Source organism: Amborella trichopoda, chromosome 6 (assembly GCF_054954075.1).
Source record: "Amborella trichopoda isolate Santa Cruz 75 chromosome 6, AtrichopodaSantaCruz75HAP2 v2.0, whole genome shotgun sequence".
In the NCBI taxonomy this organism is placed as follows: Eukaryota; Viridiplantae; Streptophyta; class Magnoliopsida; order Amborellales; family Amborellaceae; genus Amborella; species Amborella trichopoda.
Window position 1 is genome coordinate 46,700,363 of NC_142341.1, and position 19,542 is coordinate 46,719,904.

The window sequence follows — 19,542 nt, forward strand, 5'->3', positions numbered from 1 at the left end:
ATTTGCAACTTTGTGAACCTGTAGCTGTATTCACATATGTATGCGTGCATGTGTGCCTGCAGGTATGTCTGCTAGGGATTGTATGCGTGCATGTTGGTGCCACGATGGGTATATGTTTTCGCATGTCTCATAAAAGTGGTTGTTTGGACATATGTCTATCCATATATTAAGTTTGCGTAGACATGATAAAATATTAAATATGAAGCAGTAAGTTGTGTGAGACACATCAGTAGTTGAATAACTTGTAATTTGTAAAAATTAAGCTCTGGTTGGGAATGATGATTGAAATCTTGTGAACTCAATTTAATAATTAGAAGGATTTTTTAGTAATGTTCTTTGTAAATTTGTGTTGATTTGGATACATTAAATTTTTTTTATTAGGGAGCTGCAGCAGATTCCTTTGGGGAAAGTTGATATCTTCTATAGATTATGTGTAAGCAGAGGGATATATACATTTCCCCATGAAAAATTTCTGTGGTGTACTAAACAATATTTTCCATACAAATACTTCGGTGTTTATTTTGTGGGCCCCAAATGACTTTCAGGGGTTCCTTTATTTGGAATTTTGCAGAACATAAAACAATTAAGCACACTCTATTACGATTTTAGAACCTTGTAATCAGCCTGGGGGCCTTTTGTTATAATAATGTGTTCTATGAATTTTGTATGTATGCATGGAGTACGGACAAATACATCTGTGGCTAATCATAGGTTTCCCTTTTTTATGGACATGGACTCGTAGTTTACCTTTTCATTGAGCATTTTGTTTGGTACCCCATGGCATGTTTTAATGGCGGCTTTAATTTTTTCCAAAAAATTTTCTCTGTCTAATGCCTTAGAATTGACCTCCCAGGATCAAACATAATGAACTTGAAAGAGAGCTTTCCACTCTATATCAGATGGAGCAAAAGTTGTTGTCTGAGGTCTGTGAATCATTCAAGTTGTTTTCTGTTTTCATAATTTACATGGGTTTGTAGTTTTGCCATGTTGTTATTGTGCCTTTGTCTTTAAGATGTTTGGGATATGTTGAACATTCTCAAGTGAAAGTCTGATGTTTTTGTGCTTATTCTTGATAGTTTTATGGCCTGCAGCATCTCTTTCGAAATGTTTATATTTTTATTTGTCGAGATAAGTGACAGCTTTTTTTTCTTTCAGACGATTCCCTCCCTCTGTTGGGAGCTTGCTCAGCTCCAAGATACATATATATTGCAAGGTACCGCATGCTACGAGTTGGTAAATTGATATGAGAAAGGAATAGTGTTTCTGTTGACTAACTTCCTTACTTTGATTTATAGGTGATTATGACTTAAAAGTCATGCGTCAAGAGTACTATATGACCCAACAAAAAATGGTTTGTTCTTGTGCCTGGCATTTGTGTGTTAAGAGTACTGTGTGACAATGATATTCAGATTTTGACCATATTACTTTGGATACTATTTTGGGATGGTTAGGCACTGAACCTCCTCTAATGAATCTTGTTCTGTTACTCGAAAAAACCTTTAGAAAATGGTTTTTCTGCATCTATAAAATAGATTTGTGGTTGGGCAGTCAGGTTTGATGAAACTAACAGGAGATGATTGCTTGCTGTGACAGTTTATTAGTCATTTGGTTAACCAGCTGGCTAGGCATCAATTTTTGAAAATTGCCTGTCAGCTTGAGAGGAAGACTATGAATGGAGCATATGTGTTGCTTAGAGTTATCGAATCCGAGTTGCAGGGGTACTTGTCAGCAACAAATGGTCGTGTGGTATGCAGGCTCTTGATTTGTTTTTGTTATATAGGTAGATGCTAATTTTGTTTTTTATTTTTTTCCTTCTATTTTCTTCAATATAATATTTGATAAATATGGCTATTTGTTTCATACTTCTTATTTGTCAAAAGAAAACATTGCATCGAGATCAAATTGTATCTTAGTTCTTTTATCTTCATTTGGCTTTTCAAATACTCTATATATACTTTCAATGTGAATGCTGATTGCTTGGGTCTGTTATTTATGCATCCCTTAGTGATTTTTCTGGATTAGAAAGACATTTTTTCCTCGTTGTAGGAACGATGCTTATCATTAATTCAGGCTGCATCTGAAGTGCATGAACAAGGTGCAGTGGATGATCGAGACACGTTTCTTCATTCTGTGAGAGATCTTTTGAGTATTCACACTAGTAAGTTGTAAAATATTATCAAATTACATATCCCCTTGTGTTATTATTAATAAAGTTTTTTTCAGCTACTGGTATAAAAGGTTTGAACTATTCTAAACTTTATTTACAATGTGTCTATGTGCAATTGGATTTTTTGGTATAGGATATTGGCTATTGATTATAGTTGCAACTCTAACTATTAATTCCTATTCTTATAGATTCTCAGGGTGTATTGCCTATGTATGTTTCGGCACCTGGAATTGTACAACAAGTATCAGCCCTGCATTCTAACTTGCTTTCTCTTCAATCTGAGCTTGAAATTTCCATTCCAGACGACAGAAATCGATGTATCAGTGAGCTGTAAGATCCTGACTTGCCTATTGCTTTGAGTTACATCAAGAAACTACATATTCACATCTTCTGATAAGGATTGCAGGTTTTGCTTGGCTCAAGAGGCTAGACTGCTATTGTTCTTCAAAATTCTATGTAGTTGCTATACTTTTCAAAATGTGTCAGCTGAATTGCATGTAAATTACTTAAAACCGCATGGTTTGCTAGTTTTCCTAACACAATAATGATACACAAAGGATGCTTTATGTGAGTAATTGCTATTGACTTGTTAAATCTGAAAGTTAATGATTCACTTAAATTTTGTGGAATCTTTACATTATATAGGTAAACTTCCTTAGCATAGTCTTGAGTCCCTGACTGTAACTGTTTGGGACAAAAGAAAACAATAGCAAGCATATAATCGTACATGTTATAATTATCTTCTAGAGCACATAATGGATCTTCATATGCTAGATTATCAATTTTATAAAGGTCCATTAACAATCTCTGGATTTTTTTTCCATAAAAACATTTATTAAGACAAATAAAACATTCAATATGTGCTCCATGGTTTTAAAGTTCTTAGTCTAATAGTAATTAAAGTAGATAAAAAATTCATACTCCATATGGTATATGGTTTTGAGCAAAAGAAATTTCGTCACTTAAACTTTTGTGTTTCAAATAATACCATTTTTAGTTTTTAGTTTTTATACTTTTTCTATAAAAAAGGGATGACTTTATACCGATTTGGAACAAGAGGAGGGAGAAGATGAGGGAGAATCTGTAGACTGTCCTGAAATTCGTTCAAGGAAAGCCAAACATGTGGTAATTTATGCTGATAACGAGGAGAATACGAATACCTATACTCATACTGTTGTTGGGACTACTCATGATCCAGATAATGATCAAATGGAAGAGGTGGATGTGATACGTTACGCACAGAAACCTGCTTTTCGTCGGGATCTAATCAAAGGATTGATGCACGCTCAACGACGGAAAATAGTTACTTGGGAAATGCTTCAAAGAAATTTGCATTCCCCCGTCTGTTTGGATAGAATAGACTAAAACCCTTTTTTTTATTTTGCAATAAATACTCAAACACTAATATATGTATATGTTTGCTATTTGTTAGGTGCACTTTAATTCAAAACATGCAGCAACTCCTTTTTGCTTCGTCAACTACTGCACAACCAATATTGACACCTTGGGTAAATTTTGGCATTTGCTTTTTCAACTTTCAACTAACTTGTCTCCATTATACTCGTTCTTCTTTGAATAATATAATGCCATGCAATTTGTGAGATAGCTTTGACTTATTATTTTGGTCTGTTTTTGCAATCTTTTAGTCTTACCACTCTATATGATATTATATTGCTGCTGTTTATTGCTCATTATCATCTGTTATAGTGTTATTTTGATGCCTATGACACATCCCCATCTAAGCTACGGATAAAAGGATCCATTGTTACCCTCATCCTTAATTATGAAACATTTTTGGTTAGGCGTATATTTGATCTGTTGAGGTGTCACATTTATTGTGCTGATGTTAGCCCCCACATGGTATTAAATGGTGTCACTACTTCACACATTCCCATGCTTTATGGGTTGTTTCTTAACTTTGTATTGTCCATTGATAAAGAAATATTGGCCAAAAATTGATTTTTAATCATATCTGGGTTGACATTAAATGATTTTTGATCGAGTTATTTCTTAACTTGATAGTTTTATGCTTCACAAACCCAGCTCAGCTGTGGAACTCATACTTTGATGGGTCCATGTTACTCGGGCAAATTCGAGTCGACATGCCTGAGTTTGCATTGAGCTATTGAAAGAGCCCAAAACAAACTCAAAAAAGGGGAAAAAATAGTGAAAAATTGATAAGAATCAGACAAATTGGAAAATTAATGATAAATAATAGATGTTATAGGATTGTACTCGATGAAATTAATTGACAATCTAATGTAGCACTGAAGATATTGTAATTTATATTTTTATACTATTCTAATGCCATTTGAAATGAGGCCCATCAATTCCACTTCACATTGAAGAGTAAATATTAGGTTAATACACTGCTTACACTCTACATTGTCATAGGCATAGACTCACAATCTCAGAGAAAGCTAGAGATATAAACCCTACAAAATGCACTTTAAGTAGAAAAATATATCATTCCGCACTCAATAGGAGGACCTTGAAAGTATAATGGGTCCTTTATGTCGAGAGGGTGTCCTTCTCAAATATCCTTATCATTGTGGGAGTGGTCCCTATGCTGAAGTTTCCGAGGCTAGTCCAACCCTCATGCTTAATGCTACCTTAGCTTTGTTGCTCACTACCTGGTTGTATTGCTCACTGCCGTAGATCTATTGCCCACCACCTTGGCCTTCCTCTTTATTAGAGCTCCCACCATCTTGGCCCTCCTCAACTTCCTCTTGCAGCTCCTCCTGTTGAGTTTCCACAACATCCCCGTCTCCTTGGAGGTCATTTGGCTCATCAGTAACTTGATCATCGACTCTCTTGTTGATTACTAGTTATTCTCGCTCCACCAACCATTCTCTACTAGATCCTCCTCGAATATGAGGTCCAAGTTGATAGGACTGTAATACTTCGCCTCCTTCTTCAGCTGCCTCTTTCTTTGATATTGTTTGTAGTGCACATGGACAATCTTGTAGAGCCTCTCATTTTTCGACCTATTCCTCATAGCATGGATCAACTGGAATACTCCAGTTTATGTTACACCTCATGGCAGAACGAATTTGTATGAGGATTCTGATTGCGATATTTTTTAAGGGGGGTGTGTTGCCTCTATGTACCTTCACCATCTCGCTGAAAAGGCAAGGATCATTCAGTCAAATAGGAATGCAATAAGAAATACTAGATATACAAACATATATGACCAATGGAATGTTGAAAGCTAGCCTGGTTCTACGTGTGTGCAATTTATCCTCACGAGATTGGAACCATATTCACCTTGTGCATCTGTATACAAAGTAAGTTAAGATAATAAAATGCACATTTTAAAGTGCAAAACTACAACAGGTTAATGATCAACATTGTTTCACATTTCCATTAACTTTACTCAGAAAAAAAGAAACACTTTTTCACTTTTGAAGTTTTAAAAATTTTAAAAATCTTTACTCAGAAAAAAGGCACTTTCACATTTTGAAGTTTTAAAGATCTTTCCTTTTTCAAATTCAAGGCTTCAGTTTGGATGCGTTATCTGGCCTAAATCCTTTGTCTGAACATATGGTTTTAAATGTTTCTTCAAGTGACTGATTCCTTCTTGGTCATTGTCAGTGACAACGATATCATCACCACAGACAACAAAAACAATTATTTTGGAGTCCTGTATCCAAACAAACACTGAATGATCTGCATGATTACGCTGAAATCCATATAGTATAACAATTTCACTGAATTCAAACCGTGCACATGGGGATTGTTTCAGGCCATAAATTGGCTTTCTTTAACTTACACACTTTTTCGGAACCCCCAGTTCACAAACCCGGGTGGTTGCTCCATATACACCTCTTCTTGTAGCATTCTTGACATCAAATTGCTACAACGGCCATCCGTTGTTGGCAGGCAAAGATATAACCACTCGAACTAAATTGAGTTTAGCAATAGGGGTAAATATTATTGAGTAACCAATGGCAATTGCCAAATGTTTCTTTGTATCCCTTGGCTATCAATCGGGCTTTAATCTTTCTACAGTGCCATCAGGTTGATATTTAACTACATAAACCCATTAATGCCCAACAGCCCTTTTCTCAGCTGGTAACTCAGTGAGTTCCCATGTATCATTTGAATGAAGTGCATCCATCTCCTCTTCTATGGCTTTCTTCAACCCATATGAGAAAGTGCTTCGTGATAAGTCTTAGAATAAAAAATAGACGAAAGGGCTAAAGTGAAACTTTGATATGATGGAGACAAATTTGTAAAGGCAACAAATTATGCAATTGGATGTTGAGTATACCTTTACGGATAGCAATAGGTACATCATCAACACAAGAAGGAAGATTGATGTGCCTCCCCTCCATAAGTGGCTTATTTTTTTGGCTGCTATCTTGCAACTGGAAGTGATGTGTTTGGAATCAATGTTATTAGAACTGGACTAGATGTCAAATTGGAAAAGTTTAACGTTTATATTTTTATAGTTTGGACTGATGGTAGAGCCATTTGGACTGGTTTGTATTTTTTAAATAATAATGTAAAAAAGGACAATATAAACAGGTAAGTTAATGTGTGTTTGTGCATGTGTGTGTGTGTGTGTGTGTGAGAGAGAGAGAGAGAGAGAGAGAGAGAGAGAGAGAGAGAGAGAGAGAGAGAGGAAAGGTAGAGAACGAAAATATAGAGATTTTTTTTTTTAGAAACATTGAAAAAAAGAAAGTATAGAGAATCAGAGGTGGTACAAGGAGTGAAGGTTAGCAAAAGGTAGTCCCATGTCGCCCACGTGAATAAGGCCCCGAAGAACCAAAAAAATTTCAAAAGAAGCCTTCAAACTTGGAGGTGCCGATTCTTTCTCGACAAGATGAATTGGCTGGTTCGAGCAGTGGAACTAGTTCACTCCCATGTTTTACCAGTTCTGAGGGACTGAACCTGTTCTGGGTTTAGGAGATCATTCCGGTTCCAGTTGAGCCAATCGTTCCAGTCTGATTCTGATGACTTTGATTATAATAATCTTGGTCTTTATTGTAAGTTTCATTCTTAAGTTGGGTTTCAACAGCTTTCGTGCCTGCTCTGGGTTTCTGCCTGTTAGCAGGGGACAAGAGTGGCCTATCTTGTGGGTTCTTTAAATTTTGATAATTAGAGAAAGTTTGTTGCCATCTACAGAAGTGATTGCCGAAACCATGTTCTTTTCTTATTAGCTGTAGTTTAATGATCAAACTCCAAGGCTGAGACCCTTGCCTCGAGGCTGGATAGGATGTACATGATCCACTTGTTGCATCCTTTGTGATTGATGGGACTGCTTTCAATTTTCCATTGTTTCCTAGGAGGATGGATTCCTGTGATGTACAGTAAGATATTTTCTGCAATAAATTGGACTATACCTTGAGAACTTAAGACACTGGATTTCTTGTAGAAAGCCTTTGACAGTTGTTTGACTTGCTGAAATGTGCTTCAATTGAGAGTAACTTGTCTGATGAATTTTTACTACATTTTAGCAGTTAATTGAAGTTTGCTTCAGTGTGATTTCACTTGTAAGTGGCTTTTATTTTGAGGTGAAAACTTCTATGTTAGCTACAGATCCAAATCTGAAGTCAGTTTCTGCTGCCTATCATTTTAGGAAAATTAAGCTCTGGCCTTCAACCTACTGTAAACATGGCCATATGGCTCATTGTTTTTTCTTTATAAATTCTAAGTTGCATGCTTTCAAAATTGCAGCCTCTCATGAAAGAGCTTGCAGAAATGGAGAAAGTGAATTCACAACTCTCTGCTGCAGTTGAAGAAGTAACACGTGAGCACAGGGAAAAGGCTGAGGTAATCTTTCCTTGAGTATGCTGTCTTTCATTGCATCATGATCATTGGTTTGTAAGTTTTTGGGTAGATATGATCCTTTGGTCTGTCATTCCTAACACAATTGTCTAGAATTGGGCTGGAGAGGTCTTTGTGCTGTGTCGGTGAGAGTTTCTGTACCAGTAAATGATCATATTATAGAAAAGCTGTTTCCTATGCATGAAGTCGACATGGATTAAAGAAAAATAAAAAAGACAGATGAGAGGAGCACCAAGTTGCATGATATACTAATGAGTTATAACTTTTCAGTTTAAATACCACCCATGCTTCTGCAAAACCATATGCCATTCAAAGAGGCATGCATGGTCAGTGGAATCTTGGCATATGTGAATGTGTTTTGGTTCTATTTCAACTAAGTATGGCTGGTAGTTGCTGGAAGCTTGGCTTGTGTGCACATTCATGTGCCTAGCTATGTTGCTGTTATAAGTCACTTTAATACTTTTGATCTGGTGCAGATTGTGAAACATCATCCACATGAGGTGGGAAGGGAGCGACAGGTGTTTGTTGATTTCTTTTGCAATCCTGATCGCTTGAGGAGCCAAGTTAGGGACCTGACAGCTAGGGTCAAGGCTCTACAAGTATAAATACTTTGGTGGATGCTTCCTCTGTGAGTCTGATGTCTCTCAAAATATATGGTGAAATTTATATGCCTAATGTAGATTATAATCCTCTATTGATTTTTTAGAAGATTCAATTCGAATTTGTAAATTTGATTAAAAAGTGTAGAATTATATTTAGAGCTTAGAGCTAGATTTATGTTTTTTTGTCAGGGCCACTAATCAAGCCCCTTATATAAAGCTACTTGCCTCTCTAATCAAACATCTACTTACATTGATAGGCCAAAATAAGTCTTAGCCAAAAAAATGTGTTGTACTCATGCTCTGATCATTCTGGTATTTACATTTGTTCACTTATTTTTTCCTTTTTGAATCTCCCTATCGTGGTTGGGCAAGCCAAAATCTGGACTCTAGGATGGCCACTGAGCATGACATTGAATTGCAGGTTTATTGCCATGGGGGTTCATAAGACTGTTTTGAGGAAATGGGAGCGAGATGGTCATTGTGAGATTTGAATATGGTTGATATGCGCAATGGCCTTGATCTGTGAAGAATTCTTGGTTTGAGGATTACATTTAAACTATTTCAAAAAAGAAAAAGAAAAGGATTTCATTTTTAGAGATTTATTTCTACAAGTTCCTTACTACTATCGGAAGAAAATAAAATGTCTGTAATGGTTTGGAATAAATAATTTGTCATGTAACTCAAGCTGACATTATACACGCAGAAACTACCCTCTATATTAAGTTAATGGAACAAATAATTGACCATGTAACTGAAGCTGACATTATACACACCGAAACTACCCTCTATATGAAATTATAAAAATGTCATAATTTTTTGTATAATTACATTCATGCTCATTTTATTCCAAAATGCCCTCACTTCAAGCCTAAAGGAATAATGAAATTCTTGATTTTGGATTTTTAAGTCAATGAAATACTTGAACTTCAGATCTTAAATGCATGAAGTGGAAGTGCAGTTCGGATGAAGTGAGGGCACTTTGGAGCTTCAAAGTTTGAAGGAATGCTCTACACCTATATTATGAATATTACGTTTTGACCCAATTTGTAGGGGAAATTGACCTGCAATATTCACATGGCCTAAAGATTGGTTGTTTTGGGAAACCATTAATATCTCGCGTACTAAACTTTTTTTGTGGGAATGGTTGTAGGTTCCTTTCTTCAAATCGCAATGTCGTCGCGAACTTTTTCTTTTTGGCCATGGGCCAAACAAAAATCTTGGAATTGATTTTTTTTTTGCAGGTCCAAAGTTCTCACTTTGGAGATTTAGTGTAATACGCTCATCTTGTATTTCCACTTCATACCTTTAAAGTCTGAAGTGCAAGTATTTAGTTAGGCTATGAATTTTCATTTTCACCGGATCTTTAAGATCTAAAACAAATATATTTTGAGAAAAATTAAAAAGAGATAATTATGAGCATAGAATACAAAAAATTAGAGGGAACTTTATAAATTTGAAGGCATATGATATTATAATTAAATAACAAAAGGGCTCACTATGAAGGCATTCAAATGCAGCAACATTCAGGGTGTCAAACCCGCTAACCTCTCTAAGCGACTTAAAAAATGACTGGTCGAACTTGGTCACCGAGTTTAACATGGAATTATTGGGTAAGCAGTTTGGGTCTATAGATTCTTGGATCCTAGGAATCGCCAGGTAACAGTTCTTTATATTTTTATCTTTTCCGAATCACTGATCCGCCCGTTCCAGGTTAGTCTAGAAGGTGGCCAATTCCATGGGCTAATCCTATTTGCAAAACACTGGTACCCCAATGACAAGGATTCAAGGGAAAACTTTCAGTTATAACTAGAATTCAGAAGCCTTCGACACAAAAATGACTGCATTAACATTATTCTACAAAATATCTACTATACTTTTATTAATACATTAAAACATCCCATTGTAAAAAGAAACCTGTTAATAATAATAAAGAAAACATACTTTAGATCATCCTAATTAATGCATGCTTTTGTTTTTTCCCTTGAGAGAGAGAGGGAGAGAGAGAGAGAGTGCCACCTGCTGATAGGTATATTAGTATACCAATCTTCAAGAACATGATACAGTCCGAGGATAACTGAGATGAACCATTTCCCATCAAATGCAGAGGAATAGTCTTTCCCCACCCTCAGTTTTTGACGATGGTTGAAGGTAAATTTAGCGGAGTCTAGAACTATATGTATAATAGTGTTCAACCTCATTAACATTGTTGTAGTATAAGCATCCTTTGGAAAACATACATTTTATGTACTACACAGTTCATTTTTCTTTGTCAACATCAATAGTCATCTTAAACTCATCGGCAACAAGTTTCCCCAGTTCTGTAGCAAACCCTAAGTCAAACACATTAATCTCCAAAGTTTTGCGAGATAGAAACTACTAATTCTAAGGGTGCAAAGATCACCTTTTTTTCCTACTTGTAAGCTAATAAACATTCTTATATGGGATGTCATGGCATTCTCTTCAAATTTCTTTCTAGTCCCTTGTACGATATCCAGTTTATCTTCTTGTGCCAATCCCCATAAAAATGCAATTCTAGTATGTATAGAGAGGATTGAAACGCCTTCTCCCACCCCTTCTCAAGTGAGGGGTCCCATCCATTGTCTGCCTCACATACTCAGTAAATGGCACAGGCGTTGTCAGTGCTGGCTGAGGTGGGGTATGCACACCATTGATTGGAGTAATTGGTTGTCGCTTTGGTGTTATGGGCTCTGTGGGACCCACCAAAGTGTTCGATGGCCTAACAAGTTGTTGTCTTCCCCACCATCTAAGTAACACGATCAACAACAAAACCGCAAGGACACAGGCAAAAGAAGCAAGAAGATATAATTTGCTCCGCATGACAGGCTCTTCAACTTTTCCACTCTCATAGCTAATGTCAACCACCTCTCCCTGCCCTGTTTGTTTGATTCAGATTAGAAAGATACTTTTGATTGCAGAAACTATGAAACCTACATTTGAGGAAGTATACATTAGTCCAGTGGACTATGTGTATGGTACTCCCAATTACATCCACTGGCCATTCCCAATGTGACGGTTGGAAATTAACAGTACCAGACCGAATGTTCATGTGAAGGAGACTTGAGTTAATATCCAATGATTGGGAACAGAGTGAATGGAGTCTTGGAGGACCATGTGTGATAGTAACTGGACCAAGGTGTACTCTCTCTCGTAAGATACCTAATCCACATCATTGATGATAGAAAACACAGTTAAACAGTACCTGTGGCTGGAAGCGTCACAATCAACTTATCAGTGAAGCTTTGGTTGTGTATTACTTTGATCTGCCATAATGCATAGGCAAAAATGGATCCTCCCATTAACAAAAATCAAGATTTCTATTTAAGGAGGATACTTGTGGCTCTGTTATCTTGGAAGTTAAGATGAAAGCCCTGGGCTTACCTCATATTTTGCACGTCCCCCAATTCCTGGTTCATCAAGGGTCATTAAGGTAACTGACATTAGATCTCTGGCGTGCCAATGGATTTGAATATCTGTCAAGTGCATGAGCATCCCTTTAGCTAGAATACAATGAGTTTCTGTGAAGTACGTCTCCAGTTATATACAAACATCAATCACCCTATACATGCAATCATACAAACATATTCATACATATATGCAAATATATGCACATGCATGCATCAATATCACCAAGTGAGTTAAAAAACGCCGGGTCAGCACGGAATCACACTGTCCGACCCAAGAATCGGCCACCCCATTACAGTTCTGTGTATACATAGGAAGACAGCTGAGTCTAGAAGGGAATTGGTTCCGCGCAATAAAACGGAGATTCTCTATAGTAAAATGGTGATCCGAGTTGCCAATTCATTGATCTAAACAGGTTTTTGGCTGGTTCATTGTTTTTTCCGCACAGTAAAACGGCAATCCCGATCGCCGATTCACCAATTAGGACTGGTTTTTGTGGTGCCCAATCCAAGTCACCAATCCACTTTTTAAATAATTAATCTCCATATATGCATATATATGGCTCTTAATAGAGTAGAATGGTAGACTAGGATTTGTATAGCCAACCCTAATTAGTTGGGAAAAGGCTTTAACGATGATGATGTGCGTGTGTGTATATAGATACATATATATATATAGGAAAAAGCTAAGGTCAGCCCACTAGCTGATGGAAAAGTGTAAGCCCAACGGCTCAGATTGAATTTGGGCCGATCTGATGGTCACGACTGTATTTTGTAATATAATTTTAACATTTTTTATATAAATCCAAATAACACGAAATTTGAGGCATCCACTCTTCGCATCAAGGCGCACCTAATAAAAATATTTAAAAAATCATTCGCAAAAAATAAAATGACCAAAATACCCCGGAAACTTTTCATGGGTATTTAGGTCAATTTAGATTATTGCAAATTATTATTTTTGATGTTTTTATTAGATTATACTATTTTTAAAGAATAAACGATCCAAATTTCAAGTGATTTGGATTTGTAAAAAAAAATGAAAATTAAAATATGAAATGCAATCATGATTATTAGATCGCCCCAGATGCAATTTGGGCTGTTGAGCTTACACTCTTCCATCAACTGGTGGGTTGACAGTAGCTTTTTCTCTCTCTCTCTCTCTCTCTCTATATATATATATATATATATATATATAAAAGATGTCAACCTTGTACTATTGAAGAAGTAAGGTACACCTCAAAAATCCTAAAATCCTCTAGAAGAGAGTTTTCTGATGTAGGATAACCCACCAATTGATCATCCTGACCTTGAGATGTATGAATATAAAGAAAAAATGTATTTCAAGTTCTAAAAATAGTGCATCTTGTAACAAGTTATCTAGGCCATCTATTATGAAAATTTCCAAGTACTTATAGATCGGCTCGATCTTTATCATTTTTGGAATTTTAAATTTTATAACTAGGGATGAAAATAGATTTTCAAGCCATCATAGGATTTCTGACACTGGGACTACATCTCCAGGAAAAATTTTGAGGTGCGCCTTATTTCAATAGTCTAAGGAGGGCACTTTATATACATCTCATGTAATATAGATACATGTAAATTATGAATGTATAAGAAGACCTCACCAGTATTCCCCACAATTGTTATAATACTCGTGTTAGAATTTGGTGTCAGATTCAACTGCAAGAAACACCAACAAAGACTAACCAACTCAGGAAAGTGATATTTGCGCATATATTAATTAGATGCACAAACAAACACAAAGTCTGAAAGCTATGAAAAGAATATATAAAGGAACTTACTGATTTTGACAGGCTAATCATCAAATAATAAAAGGGAAAAATTATCAAAATACTCATGTTAGATCTACTATTTAACATTTTACCCATCTTGTTTGATTTAATTTCAAAATACCCTTACGAAACACATGAATCACGAGTTGGAATTGCGCCAAAAGTGTAAAATGCTAAAGAGTGCATCTTCATGGGTATTTTAATAAATTTCCCATAATAAAAAGACGAGGCAATAGTTTTTATATAACAGTAATGAAATTGAGAAGCATTTCCTGGTTACCTTTGTTTTTTCAAGGATAACAAATCCTCCACAAAGGGCAGCAACAGCTGATCCAGCCATCTGCTTTAACCCTCTTGGAGAAGCTGTAATTGAAATGTACGTAAGCCCATCTTTAATCCTACTCTCCAAATCTGGTCTGGTGGCTTTCATCTGGGGTATGGTACGAGCCAAATATTCTGGGGAATAAGGGATAAAGAGGCAAAAATGTTTGCCAGACTCGGGATCTCTCCATGGTTTTGTGTACCTATGAATTGCACAATTATAAAACAACCATGAGAAAATACTTTAGGAGGTTGGACAATAAGTAAATATTTTAGGAGTTGGAGAAAAACAAAAAAGTCAAAGAACGAAGATGTATCACACCCTATAAAGGCTGGATCAACATGGCAGTCGTACAAGACCCCCACATTGTTTCCGACATCTTCAAACTTCTCGTCATGTGTACCACTACAAGGCAAATGGAAGAAAATTAACAGTTAGGATCTTATCAAAATAATGAGTGCAGGATCTTGTTCATCTATCAAGGCATGTAAAATGTTCAAGAAGCTCAAAATGTGGATGGAATTAAACCACAACAAGGCAAAATGTAGAATACATTTGAGAATAGAAGTAGAATTAGTGTTTTCTGTGTTTACTTCAAATACTCATCACTTGATATAGTAACCTCTCTCTCTCCACGGCGTGTGTGTGTGTGTGTGTGCACAAGTTTGTGCAGAGAGGGAGGGAGGGAGGAAGGTGTTAGGTTATTAAAGGCCATTAGCTCGTGCTTGTTTTATGTACCCTGGTTATTTTTTAGTACTCATTCTTAGAATAGTACTCGTTTTAGATGGTGTATTGGGCTCTGTGCTTTAAAGAAGTTTCTGATATGTCATGATGAGTGGGGCTCTTCAGAGCAGGCTCAATTAGCAAATCTAATATATAGATTGGGCTGGCATTTGCGTTAGTGCACTTAGGGACGCTATTCTTCAGTTTGCAGTCTGCGAGCCTCGTAGAGTCAGATCCACATCACAAGACTGCTAAGGTTTTGATCCTCACGGATAGCCTGTCAACGCTGGTTGTCTAGTGTTGCGTTCATCAACAAGTGTATGCATAGGCCACTGTGTGGAGAATGGGTTTGTTAGGACAAGGGCCATAACCCTAACACATTCATACTTACGGCATAAGGGCATGACTTCTGCATTGACCTAGTAATGGTTATATCCTGGATTTGGGATGGTGTATGTCTGCTAGAGAGAGACCTTTGAGATTGCTACACAAAAGTCATTGCCGGAATAAATTGGCTAGATATGACTTGTCCTTGAAGGGCACATCTCCAATCCTAAGTGAACTTATAATGTTATTTACTTCTTGGCTGGCTTTGATGGGCCAATCATGAACCCCTTACATGAGAGTACTTATGGGTCATTGGGCTTATTGGGTCAGTTTGAGGATAGGCAGTAATTGAGAATATTATCTAAGAGCGCCTAGTGGAAAAGGAATTTTTTTCTTCCCAAAGCATACTCACTTTTCCAATGAGATCTTCCAAGTTTTTGAGACAAACATATTTAGACACCACAATCTTGTTTTATGGTTTGCTTAATTAGAAAAGGACTTCCAGAAAATATTAATTTGTCGTAAGGAAAGTAATTCTCTGCAAATACTATTTTTAATTTTTTGAAAGAAACCATAATTGGAATTTACAAAGGAGGGCACATGTATTTTCATCACATGTTTCCCTTTTATAAGCACACTTGTGGAGCCATGTATGGACATGTGGGACCTGCTTCAATGGGTGCCACGTGGAGCCCACATGTGGGGCCTACGGGTGGAAAGCCCCACTCCTTTTTCATCTTGGATTTTGTAAATTCTAAAACAGAGGTGGTTAGCTAAATCCTCCTGGATCCTAGGAATCCTAGGAGAATATCAGTTGTTTTCTAAAAGGAAACAATTTGGTTACTTAGGACAAGATCTAATTGGACAGTTTTGGAAGGTTCGATCCTAATCAAATTGGAAGGTAATTGGAAATGATCATACTAGGGATAACGGTGTGATTCCAGCACTTGGATCATGATGGCTAATCAGAGTGTTGATGACTGAGATTTAAACTCTCACCCCTTACTACCTTCTCTTTTCAACCCAAAAGAAGAAAGGAGATGTGTGGAGTGCCGGAGGTTGGTATAGAAAGATAGAGATAGAGATAGAGAGAGAGGTACTTGGAAAGGCTGTTGTTTTCTATAGTACTTGAGACAAGTTTTTGTGGATCTTTCTTCTGTCGAGAGAGAGAGAGAGAGAGAGAGAGAGAGAGAGAGAGAGAGAGAGAGAGAGAGGGAAAGGCTATTGCTTTCTAAAGTACTATTTTGAGAGAGATGTGAGTCAAGTTTTTGTTGCTCTTTCTTCTATCAACATGTGCCTCTCTCTGTAACGCAACGTCAACTTACTTAAAGAAGAGATATTTGCCTACAAACTAGCTGTGCCATTGGTCTAGGGAAACAATAGGTGTGTAAGAGGTCCTAGAAAGGTACCTCAGGCAACAAATCTGTTTTCTGTTTTTGACTGCAGAAATCAGCTGTATTCAAACTGTTGGTTTTTCACGTGACAACTACTTCTCCTCGTGCAAGGTATGCCTATTTTCTTTGTTTTTGAGACTACTTTCTTCTTGTAAAATCTCAGCGAAAACCCATGAATAGTTCTTGAGATAAGGAAACTTTATCGGGAGGTGCCCTGTCTGTTTTCTGCTGAATTCTACCTTACATAACATTGATCATATGTATACTCCATGGCTTGTTCTTCAACGCGGTAGCAAAGCTATCCTAGAGTGTTATTTGCTTTTTGTGTTCCTCTCTCTTCTGTATTTACCAGAGGAGAATAGGGGTCACATAAGTAAGGTTTTGCGCATGATAGCAGAAATCAGTAAAAGATGTTAAATTTTTTTAATACAAGCCCTAGTACACACCAACCACACAACCACCCTAGTACACACCAACTACACAACCAACAGGAGAGAGAGAGAGAGCATCTGTTCTAGTTGACAAAAGATCATAGTTGATGAGCAGAATATGATTCCACATAACTATCTATCTAGAAGGATTGGGATATAAGGTCGTGGAAAGAGTAGATTTCTTGTCTCATGAGAATCTGCTTGTTTCTATCCTGAGTGATTTCTTTTTGGCCAAAAAGATAGGTTACATGGGCAGATTGGCTCAATGTGTTTTTCCTCAATATTCTCCACATTGTCTGGCAATTAAAAAGGATTTCTCTTCCAAGGCTTCAATTTGCACTCTTTCTTCAAATGCTGATTAAACATCATTCCATTTGTGGTTCTACTTAATTTTCCAGGGTATGCTGAAGTTTTATCTCCAAAGGAGGATCTCTGGTATCTCATTCAACAAACAGGCACACTTAGAGACTCAATTTAATACCCTCAAGTACATTGAGTTTTTGTGAGTCTATAGTTGTCTTTTATTTGGGCAATACTCTCTTCCAAAGCACATCAGATTGTACGCTGGTATTTCTCTTTTTTAAATATTGAGGTATTCTTCATAGGTGATGGTAATGAATATCCGCTCCTGAAAAATCTGTTTGAGGGGTAGTCTTCACCTCCCATCAAATCAACTAAAAATAAAGCGACCTATCAATTTAATTTTTTTAAATTCAATAAGAAATTTCCAAAGAGGAAACAAGAAAAAGATAAAGAGACATACAAACATACAAAGGGAAGTCTTCACTTCCCATCAAATCAACTTAAAAGATGCTCTTTCAATTTGACTTTCTTTAAATTCAACAGGGAATTTACGCAGAGGGAACAAGAAAAGTGCTTTGATCAAGGATAAGCAGGCATACAAACCTAAATCTTACAGAAAACTCATATCCCTTTCCAGGGGAGGGCACATTCGTCAACAATTCTGATGGAGCATCAATTAGGACCGCGTCTGCTCTCTTCACTGTGACTGATATTTGCAATTTGAAGCCTCTGCTTTTGAAAAATACTAGAGATAATGATAAACACCAATACAAGGAAAATAAGGAGGTGATGCATGAACTTCAGATATATGTGAAGAAGAGGGAGCATACACTTATAACAAAGGATCCAAATTCTGATACAGAATGGATAACTTCCACAAATCAGAAAAGATTTTTAACGCGTACCTTGAGTTGCACCTTCTCCAACACCTTGTGCTTCCCCAGATAGCCTATCAATTGATATAATGCTTTCATTGGCACTCAACCATTGACCCCCTTCTACATCAGCAGTTTCTGCAAAGAAGCACTTATCAAGAGGAAAGTACAACTGTCGAGAACTTATTGCAGATGTTGAATTGAATGCCTTTTGGGATTAAGGATGAAAGATTCTCATGTGCACATTGATCCCTTAATTTTCACAATGATTAAAATAATTTGCATATAAACCTTGAACTTAGTTAGCTCAGATGTCTACCACAATTCAGTGTTGAAAATACTAAAGGCATGTTCTACCTTTTCCAATAATGGTGAAGTTAACATGACATCCAACTTGGAGGACTGGATTCTGGGGGCTGATGTAGGCACCCACTGACACCTGAAAATAGACAGTTCTGATACAGCTTAGGCATTATAATATTACACAAGGCAAGAAGTCAAGAGACGGCAGAGACCATACCAAAACATAAGCTGACACCTTTGGATTGTTGTTGATTGATATGCGCACAAGTGCTCTCCCATAATGCAAAGCCTACAGGAAAGAAACAGTCAGAAAACAAGGTAGCGAAGCTTTAGAGGAAGCACTTAAAATTAAGGAAATAAACAATCAGATAACTGGCAAATGGGTGAGTATGTGTGTGCTTTGCTTTCTAGATCAAAAGTCATATAATGCAAAAGCATATTGAAACCGCTTCGTCGTTTAGTTAACATGTCTCCTAGAGATATTGTTCCACCCTTACCACGAAAGAGGGACCAACATACGTGAAAAACGCCACCACAAACCTTCAAATGAATACTTTGAATGTTACTGAGTGTGTAGTTTTCCTCATTGAGATTTAAAATGGACACTACATCTGGATGATTGGTATCAATGGATAATGGAACAGCACCGGCTTCAAAGAAGGGGATGCCTATGTACATATAAATATACGCAGAGAAAACAAAAACATGGGATAAGTGAAACGATAAACCCAACTCAGCTTTAAAGGAGGTTCAGGCATAAGGGGCTGTATACATACCAAGAGAATCATGATAGTTTACTGCTAATTTCTGACTTGCACCAACAGCAAGGTTGATGATATGAGAAGGGAACTCTTCAATATTTATTCTTACTTGGGCTACCTGCTTGAAAAAGAAAACCTCCTCATGCTTAAATCTAATAGGCTAATAGCAATCCACTAGCACTATAAAATTCAACAACTAATTGTCCATCTCACAGAACCGGATTAATGATCTAAAGTTTTTGCAAGCTCTGTTTTCAGAGATATCACAAGGACAATAATGACAAATAATTTATCTAACAGAATTATATAGCAACCTGAAG

The 19,542-nt window shown here is 36.8% G+C and overlaps 2 protein-coding genes across 12 annotated transcripts in view; one reads left to right on the top strand and one right to left on the bottom strand.

The window, feature by feature from the left end:
- AUG3 (HAUS augmin-like complex subunit) overlaps positions 1-9,313 on the top strand; it is a 32,342-nt gene extending 23,029 nt beyond the window's left edge. For 2 of the 4 annotated variants that reach the window (XM_088868755.1, XM_088868757.1), the window contains 9 exons: positions 854-923; positions 1,156-1,213; positions 1,296-1,351; positions 1,594-1,746; positions 2,047-2,158; positions 2,356-2,497; positions 3,600-3,675; positions 7,850-7,945; positions 8,437-8,622. In XM_088868755.1, the coding sequence (XP_088724881.1) occupies positions 854-923; positions 1,156-1,213; positions 1,296-1,351; positions 1,594-1,746; positions 2,047-2,158; positions 2,356-2,497; positions 3,600-3,675; positions 7,850-7,945; positions 8,437-8,565 (892 nt within the window). In that variant the 3' untranslated portion in view covers positions 8,566-8,622. Of the gene's footprint in view, positions 1-853; positions 924-1,155; positions 1,214-1,295; positions 1,352-1,593; positions 1,747-2,046; positions 2,159-2,355; positions 2,498-3,599; positions 3,676-7,849; positions 7,946-8,436; positions 8,623-8,751; positions 8,875-8,983 lie in introns of those variants that run through there. The other 2 variants (XM_011627873.3, XM_088868756.1) reach the window with 2 other exon arrangements.
- Positions 9,314-10,737: 1,424 nt separating this feature from the next.
- Positions 10,738-19,542, bottom strand: part of EMB3012 (embryo defective 3012) — a 40,147-nt gene continuing 31,342 nt past the window's right edge. For 2 of the 8 annotated variants that reach the window (XM_006852243.4, XM_088868754.1), the window contains 12 exons: positions 19,238-19,340; positions 19,002-19,129; positions 18,679-18,750; positions 18,516-18,597; positions 18,189-18,296; positions 17,887-18,028; positions 14,427-14,510; positions 14,064-14,307; positions 13,616-13,670; positions 11,962-12,053; positions 11,783-11,843; positions 10,738-11,456 (listed from right to left, as the gene is read on the bottom strand). In XM_006852243.4, the coding sequence (XP_006852305.2) occupies positions 11,095-11,456; positions 11,783-11,843; positions 11,962-12,053; positions 13,616-13,670; positions 14,064-14,307; positions 14,427-14,510; positions 17,887-18,028; positions 18,189-18,296; positions 18,516-18,597; positions 18,679-18,750; positions 19,002-19,129; positions 19,238-19,340 (1,533 nt within the window). In that variant the 3' untranslated portion in view covers positions 10,738-11,094. Of the gene's footprint in view, positions 11,457-11,782; positions 11,844-11,961; positions 12,054-13,615; positions 13,671-14,063; positions 14,308-14,426; positions 14,511-17,886; positions 18,029-18,188; positions 18,297-18,515; positions 18,598-18,678; positions 18,751-18,958; positions 19,130-19,237; positions 19,341-19,542 lie in introns of all 8 variants that reach the window. The other 6 variants (XR_016056874.1, XR_016056876.1, XR_016056875.1 and 3 more) reach the window with 6 other exon arrangements.